Source organism: Gobio gobio (genome assembly GCF_949357685.1).
Source record: "Gobio gobio genome assembly, chromosome: 16".
NCBI classification, from domain to species: domain Eukaryota; kingdom Metazoa; phylum Chordata; class Actinopteri; order Cypriniformes; family Gobionidae; genus Gobio; species Gobio gobio.
In genome coordinates, this window is record NC_137109.1 from 43,939,748 (window position 1) to 43,950,113 (window position 10,366).

Below are 10,366 nucleotides of genomic sequence, written 5' to 3' on the forward strand. Positions count from 1 at the left end.
TTTACAGTCTGTAATGAGGAAATTCGGTTAGGTTTTAAAGTCTCACACACTGAAACCATTGTGTTGTTCTTTTGTAACATATGTCTGCAGTCCTTTATAAACTCTTTACAACGTTAACCACTGTTAGTATGGGCCGCAGGAGCTGGGCAGCTTTTTTCTCACACAGAACTTCAAAAGCATCTGGATGTAATTTGTAATTTTCAAGAGTTACCATGCGGAAGAACGTCAGACAAGAGCGGGCCAGGACCTGATGTAGGATCATGTTTACTCGTTTATTTCAAACAGAGACACCTTTGTGTAGAAACTGTAATATTTTAAGCAAAACAGCAACCAAATCATAACGAAAGCCATTTTTGAATATTAGACAGGGGAAAAAAAGAGCATGTTTGCATATTTTCTTCCATAATTGTCCTGTTTGAATGTATTTAAATGCACTTTTTCCCTCTCTATGCATTGCATGCTTTACTTTGAATACATATTCATTTTATATGGTTGTAATTTTGCAGTTTCTAAAGGGTTAGTTGACCCAAAAGTTCAAATTCTGTCAGCATTTACTCATCCTTATGTCCAGGCACATTTCAATGCAATTGGAAACCGTGAGTGTCGATTCAAGCATCAAAACAGATGCTTAACACCATAAAAGTATCATAAAATGGCTTACACTGAATTACATTAATTATTCTTAAGCCATACATTAGCTATAGGACGCATAAGTGTTTTTCTTCTTCAGTGAATGACTTCAGATCAACGTCTTTTCATATAGATTGGTGTATAGCTCACAAGTCATGCAGGCTACTTTTATGATTCTTTTTTTCATGCGGGTCACAAAGTTAACCAAGTAGCCTAATGACAGTATTTTCTTGACCATTCCTTTCAAGCTGCTTCCATTTTCCACGTTATCATAGCCAATGTTGGCTGATGCACTTCCTTTGTTCTTCAGTATTTTGCAAAAGACTGTGTGAATTGATATAGTGAATTTTACAATAGGTATTAGCCGCAAAGCTGTACATCTATTTATCTAATCTATTTAGGTGTTTTTAGCTGCAGCTCAAGGTTCAAGAGGTTATCTTGTGGTCACATGCTGATTTGGAAGGCAGTGAGTGTGGTCAAACGGATGGGGTGATATAATGCTGTGTTAGTCATCCCAAAACTACTGTCAGCAATTTTATTTTAGTGTTAAGTTTGTACGTTCTCACGGTCCTGGAAAACGTTGAAATATCTGGAAATTTCAAAAATGTAAAAATCGATAGTAAACTGCCGTCTATGTTTCCTGATGCCAAACTATTGCTATGGTTATCATCACTATGTCGACCATCACACGTGTGGGTTAGCAGGAGTGACACCTCCTGATAATTTACAAGAGCAGCTGGCTTTCAGCAAAACACAGAGGCAGCAGATGCTTACGGGCTCGAGTTCGGCCCCCTGCCAGTTCTCATTAAAGTCATTTCCCTGCGGAGAAACGCCAAGCTGCGTGCTGCACTTCTTCTGCACCTGACCTAACAACTGCCACACAACACGCAACTGTTCCTCATAGTTTCTATCTCTCTGTTTTTTTCTGTCTCCAACAGGTTGCCATATACACAGTACTTTGGTGGTGTGTCATCACTGAGCAAAGAACAGTTTCTGAAGATCAACGGCTTCCCAAACAACTACTGGGGCTGGGGAGGGGAAGACGATGACATATTTAACAGGTTCGAGAACTCTTCTAAAGGAATATTTCATCAAAATATGACAGTTCTGTCTATTTTTTTTACTCACCCTCAACTTGTTCCCAACCACCATACTTGGCCATAACCACCATAAACATTGAAGGGGACAAGTCCACCCCCCAACACACAAAACATTTGAAATGGACAAATTGTCCCACCCAAAATTTTGATATTCTTGTTGCTGTTCTGCTGCACTCCATTACACACTGCTTTTGCCTTAGCAGTCTTACAGCGCTCGTCAATGACTGAGATGGCCAATCAAATCAAAGTAGGCGGGGCTTACTGTTCACTGAAGACCAGTGCGGATTCAAACACAACACTTTAGTTTTAGCAGTGAAAGAGTGCGTTGTGAGATGTAAGCAGATAAACATTTAATATTTGACAACTGTTTACAATAGAAATGTTCAGCGACCGAAAGTAATGTAATGCAAACTACTAATCCATAGCTGAATTTGACAAGACACATTTATTTTGCGTTTTTGACATATTAGACGCGAATAAGAGTGACGTGCATATTTTCAAATGAAATATTATTTGAAAATTGTTTACATCGATTACTTCTTAACTACAATAGACTGGAACTTTTACTGTTCTTATTTATTTTTTCTTTATTCCCTTTTAACCTTTAATTCCTTTAAATAAAAAGACCAATAACCCAATAATATACCACCCCCCACACACAAAAAAAACCCTTCCCCCCACATCCCCAATGTCCAAGACATGGTTACGACCTTGACACTTTATAGTCACAATGGCCTGTCAAGCACAAAAAACATACAAGACTTGTATTTGGAAGTCATACGATAGTTTTATGTAATAAACAAATCAAAATTGAAGTCATGTTTCACTTGTTTGGATGTCAGCAACAAACACATTTGGAAGATCACGAGGGAGGAAATGATGAAATGTTAAACATGTGAAACGTCTTTGCTTACGTTGGCGTACACCCACGTTCAAATGCGTATGGATGAAAGTGAATGGAGTGTGAAGTTAAGTGTGAACGCCCCTTTCTACTAAAAAACACAGTTTGCCGCGCTCATGTCTGCCTTCTAGTGTAATTAACCAAGGAAACTTCTGATCCATCAAAAAACGGAAACGTACATTCAGCTGAGGGTTCCATTTTAAGCCTCACACATCCTGTTGCTGTGCTTTCAGCATGGCATTGCACAATCAAAAAGCTCAAGCACGTGATACAGAGCAGATGCTACCATTCAAACGTTCGTTTTTTTATTTAGAGAAATTAATAATTGTATTCAGCAATGATGCATTCAATTGATTTAAAGTGACAGTGAAGACCTTTACATTGTTGAAAAACAAAAAAAATAATAGAACTAATTGAACTCTGTTGATTTAAAGAATTTTGGAAAAAAATTATGATTTCCACAAAAAAAAAATATTAAGCAGAACACCTGTTTTGATTGAAAATGTATAATAATAATAAGAAATGTTTCTTGAGCACCAAGTCAGTGTATCAGAATGATTTCTGAAGGATCATGTGACACTGAAGACTGGAGTAATGATGCTGAAAATTTAGCTTTGCCATCAGAGGAATAAATTACATTTTGAAATATTAAAATATTTGAAATAAAAAAAAATCTAAATATTGCTGTTTTTACAGTATTTTTAAATAAATGCAGCCTTTGTGAGCATAAGATACTACTTCTTCTTTTTCGAATATGTTTTAATTTTACTGGCCCCAAACATTTGAATACTAATATAGCTGAACTTCATGGCATATTGTTAGCAAAATGCTCTGGTTCTGTGTTCGTAATAGTTCTGCCACAAGCAGGAAGGGGCAGATAAAACCTGTTATCATCAACTTGTCAGGGTGCAGACGGAAAACGAAAGTCTTATTTACGTCACAGAATACTTTCCCACAACTACCTTGTTTTTCGTGTCATTTTTTTATTCATGTTTTGGGGCCTTTCACCATTGTCATTTAAAGGATAGGGGAGAGTTACACTGGATTAGAATCGTTAACTTGCATCCCCCTCATGAACACCTGCATTTGTCAGCCTTGTTTTTCCATGGGGAATGTTCAGGAAATACTTGCAGAGCAGGAAACTGCCTTTACATTTCAAATGCAAAATAATACTGGGTGTTACTGAACTAATCCCTAACCTTAAATATTCAACTTTGAACTGTTTGTTCCACAGACATGATCGACATCTTAAATTGTGTGGCTTGTTTAGTGAAATCTGAGCTAATACTTTTCTAACTAGTCAGACTTGGATATGAGTACATTATGACAGTTATTTCCTCAATTATGTTGACATGCTATTTCCAGTCAAGCGCTATCTTCATGAATGAGGAAAGATCAGTATCTTTGAAACTGTTTGCCAAGGTTGTTGGCTCTTTTAAAGTGATCGTTCACCCAAAATGGGAAGAAAAAAAACGGTGTTTTTGTAGAATATTTTGAAGAATGTTGGAAACCAAACAGATTATGGATCCATAGTATGGGAAAAAATATGGAAGTCAGTGGGGCCTAGGGGTGTAACGGTACACGTATTCGTACTGAACCGTTTCGGTACAGGGCGTGTACTGACCGGTTTCCGAATGCAATCTTTAACAGTTAACAGTCGGCTTGTTTAAAGCGTGGAACACACTTCAATCCGAGTTCCCACACGAACATATTAAGTATTCAGTCCATTTTATCACGAAATTCAAACGATAAATGCCGTTTTGACGCTCTTTATGTGGCGTGACTGATTACTGTGAACGCGATCGATCATCTCTTCCTAAAGAATAAACATGAATGAACATCTGAAGGTATGTTGAGGATACATTACAACTTACTGTCACATATCATATGTGGTGTAATCGCTCAATCAGTGTTTCAACAGCGGAAAGACCTCAATATAACTGCTGTAAACTAAACAATGTCATGTAGCATCACATTTACCTTAGGCAGCCATTCAGTGTCCACAGCTGTTCGTTCACTTGAGAAATCAACTATTTCACTAAATATATGCACTATATTAGCCAATATTCATTATATTCTACTTAACCTGTTAGGGATGTCTTGATTATTTCATGTGTTTAAATAAACCTGTCATGAAAATGACAGACACTGTGTATAAATGATTATATTTCAACAATGAATTGGAGCAAAAAAACTATTTTATAATTCGATTTAGAAGTTATTGCAAAAACTGCCTTATGTGAAGTTTACATGTTTGCGACGGCTACTGTGTTATTTGAGTGTTGATTATTATATCTAAAATAAATAGCAACTGAATTTAGGCTAATATTTAACCTTTAATACTAATGTGCAAGTAAGGGCTCCCTATAGTTTACAGCAGGGGTCTCAAACTCATTTTACCTGGGGGCCGCTGGAGGTAGACTCTGGGTCAGGCTGGGCCGCATCAAGTATTACACATAAAAAGTGTTAAGTATTCAAAAAAAAAAGTAGCACAACTTATCCAATCTTCTCAATCTTTATTATTAACAGTTCTTCAACATGAATGTTTCTTCTGAACATGAACTGTTCCTCTGAATTTGAACTAAATCTAGCCTATAGAAATTAAATAATGTAATATGAAATAATGAATGATTTTAATTTAATTTTAAATAATAGACTAATTCACAGCAAGGCCGTAACCAGGTCAAACAGAATAGTGAGCGAAATTCTAGGTCTAATTCTAGTTGGGAAATAATCTTTTTGGGACTATTTGTAAACAATATTTGCATTAATTTGCGTCAAATATATTATTAGTCCCGATATTCTTTGCATGAGTGAGTGAATAAATACATAGATCCGCGAAAGACTTTCGAATTCTCTAGTGGTCTGGTGGTAGAATTTTTGTCAACCGTGTCAAAGGTTCCGGGTTCTAATCCGCTCTCATATCGTTTTTCTTCATTAAAATCAAAGATGTTCATCAATGATTGTATAATATGACCATGGACACGTTTGTGTGTGAAACCTGTGCAGTGTGCACGAGCCTAAAGAGAACATTAACCCTGCATACTTTGTTTTGATTGGCCATCTCAATCATTTTGACATTGACAAGTGCTGTTAGACCACATTCATTTCAACTGTCTGATCAGCTTCGTTCGTCTGTTCCTGTCAATCAAGGGAGGGGCGAGCCAACTCTCTCTCTCATACACACACACACACAAAGGAGGCAGCAAACGCTGCACATGCAATGATTCAGCAAAAAGGTGCTTTTCAGAGCAACGCGCGGGCCGCACTAACACAAAATTTTGATGTCAAGAAGGGGGCCACAAAATATCATCCAGAGATGCTCCGATCAGCATTTTTGGGGCCGATTACCGATCACCAAGATCATGATCTGCCGATTGCCGATCACTGCCGATCACAGAATGGCAGGGGAATGGCAATCTTTTATCTATAATCTTGCAGAGTTTGCACCATGTGTAGAAATGAAACTAACTCTAAATTAACTGAGTCAAGATCTTGAAGAACCACCAAGTGTTTATTTTAGAAAATGAGATAACTTAAGGCTACTGTAGGCCATCTTTCCCAAATAAATGTATATAATAAATGTATATAATTATCTCACCTAAATATTTGATCATGCAGTGCATTTTTGTTTTTAAAAACAATTTTTCAGGTAGGTCTAACATTAGTATTGAGGTAAGAAATACTAAAGACATTTAATAAGAAATCAAATGTAAATTAATATTGGTCTTCCTTGAATAAATTAAATTAGATTAATCCTTACACTTAAGGTTGCAAAAGTTAGTCATTCAAGAGAGTGAGAGTGAGAGTGCCTTTAGTGAGCGTGAGCGTGAGAGTGAGAGTGAGCGTGAGAGTGAGCGTGAGAGTGAGCGTGAGTGTGAGAGTGAGTGTGAGAGTGAGTGTGAGAGTGAGTGTGAGAGTGAGTGTGAGAGTGAGTGTGAGAGTGAGAGTGAGCGTGAGAGTGAGCGTGAGAGTGAGCGTGAGAGTGAGCGTGAGTGTGAGAGTGAGAGTGAGTGTGAGAGTGAGCGTGAGAGTGAGCGTGAGAGTGAGCGTGAGAGTGAGCGTGAGAGTGAGCGTGAGAGTGAGCGTGAGAGTGAGAGTGAGAGTGAGCGTGAGTGTGAGAGTGAGTGTGAGAGTGAGTGTGAGAGTGAGTGTGAGAGTGAGTGTGAGAGTGAGCGTGAGAGTGAGCGTGAGAGTGAGAGTGAGAGTGAGCGTGAGAGTGAGAGTGAGCGTGAGAGTGAGCGTGAGAGTGAGCGTGAGAGTGAGTGTGAGAGTGAGAGTGAGTGTGAGAGTGAGAGTGAGTGTGAGAGTGAGTGTGTGAGTGAGTGTGTGTCTCCAGACCGTGCGCGTGAGTGCTGAAACACTTGGCAAGACTTAAAAATAAATCCAAATGATAAACTTTACTAACGATGCGACACTGCCTCGATTGTGCAAAGTGGCAAATCCTGTGTCAACTGTGCAGCTCGATTTTAGTGCACATGCGATGCGCTGATGTGAAGCCATTTGAGCATTTTGAAAGGGAGAGAGAGCGCGCGCACGCGGTGATTCATGCGCGCCGTTTGTGAACTTACGTCCCACAGAAAGTTTTCAAATGACTGTGTAAGTTATTTAATATAGAAATATGAATTGTACCTCACCTTCAGCGTTATAATTATTTTACCCGCGCTAGAAAGAGAATGAGACGGTGTCGCTGCATATCATGCCCTAGCTCTCACGGCAGGTGCGGGTTTTATGTGTCGTCAGCATGAGATCGGTTCATGAGATCGGCCTTTTTGGAGACCGCCGCTCAATCATCCCAAAGCGATTATCGACCGATCGAGATCGCCGATCAATCGGAGCACCCCTAATCATCCTGCGGGCCGCGAGTTTGAGACCCCTGGTTTACAGCAATATATTCAATAAACGTTTAGTTATAATTTAATTCATTTAAGAACAGACACTTTTTTTGACTGACATCATTGTTTAATAAAAACAAATAAAAATCAATTTTGTAAAACTACTGAACCGAACTGTGACTTCAAAACCGAGGTACACACCGAACCATCAGTTTTGTGTACCGTTACACTCCTAATGGGGCCTGTTAACTGTTTGGTTTCTGCCATTCTTCAAAATATAATCTTTTGTGTTCAGCAGAAGAAAGAAATTAATACAGGTTTGGAACAACTTGAGGGTGAATAAATGATGACATTTTTGGGTGAACTATCGCTTGAAGCAACGAGAACGGTTTGGCTCGACGGTGTGAAAGCGGCTAATGTCTCTGAACTGATATACCATGAACTTGATGTAATGTTTATGGATGTTTATTCTCTACACATACATACAAGAGTGTTGGTTTCACAGGGTTACCTCCAAAGGGATGACCATATCAAGGCCTGATGCGATCATCGGAAGATGTAGAATGATCCGTCACGAGCGAGACAAACAAAATGACCCCAATCCACAGAGGTACACGAACATATTACAGCTTTCCGACAGCGTTCTGTAAAAGTTTAAGCACTTTGAAGTACGTTGCAATAATACGTTGTCAGTTGAGTGAGTGCTTTGTTAAATGGTTAACAAGACTGTGCAAACAGAAGGCACTTTTACAACTACTTAAAGCCCTCCTGCTCTGTGGAATGTTAATCATGTCATTTCCTGTTACAGGTTTGACCGAATAGCTCACACTAGGGAAACAATGGCAACGGACGGGATCAATTCACTAACATACACGGTTGTTCAAACCGAGAAAGACAAGCTCTTCACCAAAATCACAGTGGATGTGGGAAAACCATAATTCCTGCGTGGAGACCAACTTAAAACTGAGTGAAGCTGCAGCGCTGGCTGTCGAAACCAAATGTGCCTTGGTATATCAAGTCAAATGGACTATTTTAAAAGTGGATTATATATATATTTTTAAAAAAGACACGCAAGTACTTAGAAATTTTTGTTTTGCCATCTTTGCACATGTGATGGTGAACACAGGGGTCCGGACTCCTTTTGCCCAATGTCAGAACTGTTCGGCTGCTAAAGGAGACGCACAAGGGTTACATGTTGCCCTCAAGAGCCGACGGGCCAACCTTGTTCTGTCTCAGATACTTCTGCTGAGGAAAAAGACTATATTTTGAGCCATTTGATGGAAGCGGCATATTAAATCGATCCGAATTGAAAATGTCCTTGTGGTGGGACAACGAATGTGAGTTGCTGTGTATGGGATTATTTAGTTTGAGTGTTCGAAAGTGACTATTTAAAAAATTTTAAAGTCGGCAAGCTAAGCAATGCAAAACAATCTGGGAGAAACGAATCAAGGGCTGTGGATATTCTATAATCATATACCAGCGAACTGGCATTTTTAGGGCTGTCACCTAATTGTTTACTTTTATTACGAATTGCATCTCATTATATTGTTGCTGTACCAGGTTATTTGTATTTTACAGAGCCTTTTAAATGACTTCTCGCTTTGTTAGGGACGAGATGTCTGAATGTATTGGCCTGGATTGTTGCTTAATGCATGTTGGACCATTATCATGTTTGCTGGAGCACCAAAGTGTCAGCCTTGCATCTTAAAATACATTAGATTTCTCTCTTCTGTTTGGTGCATTATCTTTGCTGTATTTGAATTTTTGGTTGCTAATCGATCCAATCAAATGCAGCACTATCAGGTCAAGCTTTCAGATTTGTTTTGTTCCATTTTGTTGCTTTTAGTTGTGAATTTTCTTAGATCTATGCTGGTTATTAAGGGCACAAGAATATTCAAGCTCTCTACTGTAATGAAAACATAAAGCCATTGAGAACTTTGCTGAATTGACCTGTTGATACTTGGGTTTTTTTCTCCTCATATGTGCTGGTCTGCTCTTATTTTTTTCTTTTGAACAAAGAAAACAGGGTTTTGTTTTAAAACCTGTCATTGTGGAAACCAAAAATGCCTTTCAACTCTGCCTGGGGATGAAACGCAGAGGAAGCAAATGAATGTATGTCAGCTGTTTGCTCAAGTGCTTTTCAAGATGGCGACTTAACAGCCCGTACGCAATGTACAGAATGTCTAAGTTGCACAGCCAAATTTTTTCCTCCGTGCCGAGCACCCCGAAAGACCTATAGTTTTTCTTTCCAGCTTAAAAAAACTCTCCCATGCCTTATAAAAACTCCTTTGCACCAGGAAAGAAAACTACCTCTCCACTCGGCACAGCACTTGCAAGCAAAAGGGATTAGCGGCTAATGCTGTCTCTCGAATGCTTTGGCAAAAAAAAAAAAATCTTTGGCTTTTTCCCCTTAGGTCAGTTAAAGCGAGGTTTAAATCTGTTTAGACAATGGTCTTTGTTTGAAGGCCAGCACATAATTTGCTTTTGTTTTTTTAATTGGGTTTTTTTTTTCTCTGTTTTTCTAACACAACTTTGTTTTCCATTTTTTGATGTTCCTCTTACTTAAATGTAATGCAGTGAACAATTAACTTAATTTTGGAATTATGGAAATTAAATAATTAAATTGTGTTTGATTTAACTCCGTGTGTGACTTTTCTGTGTCGTGAATTTAAATAAAAGACAGTACCCCATGACCTGTTCAGCAAGTTAACACGGCGAGAGAAAAGAGCTGAAAGGCAATTGTAACTTTCCATGCACACAAACCAGTTAACCCTTGCCTAACCACCTAAGTGACCAGGGGTCTGCTCTTCGTACGTCGCTAACTCAGTTAGCTGGATTTGACTGTTGACGGTTTGGCATGATCTTGGATTGTTTGGTTCTTCAACGCTCATCCTGCGGCC

General features: G+C 38.8%; 1 protein-coding gene across 3 annotated transcripts in view; it reads left to right on the plus strand.

Annotated features, from left to right (window-relative positions):
* b4galt1l (DP-Gal:betaGlcNAc beta 1,4- galactosyltransferase, polypeptide 1, like) overlaps positions 1 to 10,155 on the plus strand; it is a 30,868-nt gene extending 20,713 nt beyond the window's left edge. For all 3 annotated transcript variants that reach the window (XM_079839209.1, XM_079839210.1, XM_079839211.1), the window contains 3 exons: positions 1,569 to 1,691; positions 7,972 to 8,076; positions 8,275 to 10,155. In XM_079839209.1, the coding sequence (XP_079695335.1) occupies positions 1,569 to 1,691; positions 7,972 to 8,076; positions 8,275 to 8,404 (358 nt within the window). In that variant the 3' untranslated portion in view covers positions 8,405 to 10,155. The remainder of the gene's footprint in view (positions 1 to 1,568; positions 1,692 to 7,971; positions 8,077 to 8,274) is intronic.
* Positions 10,156 to 10,366: the final 211 nt, after the last annotated feature.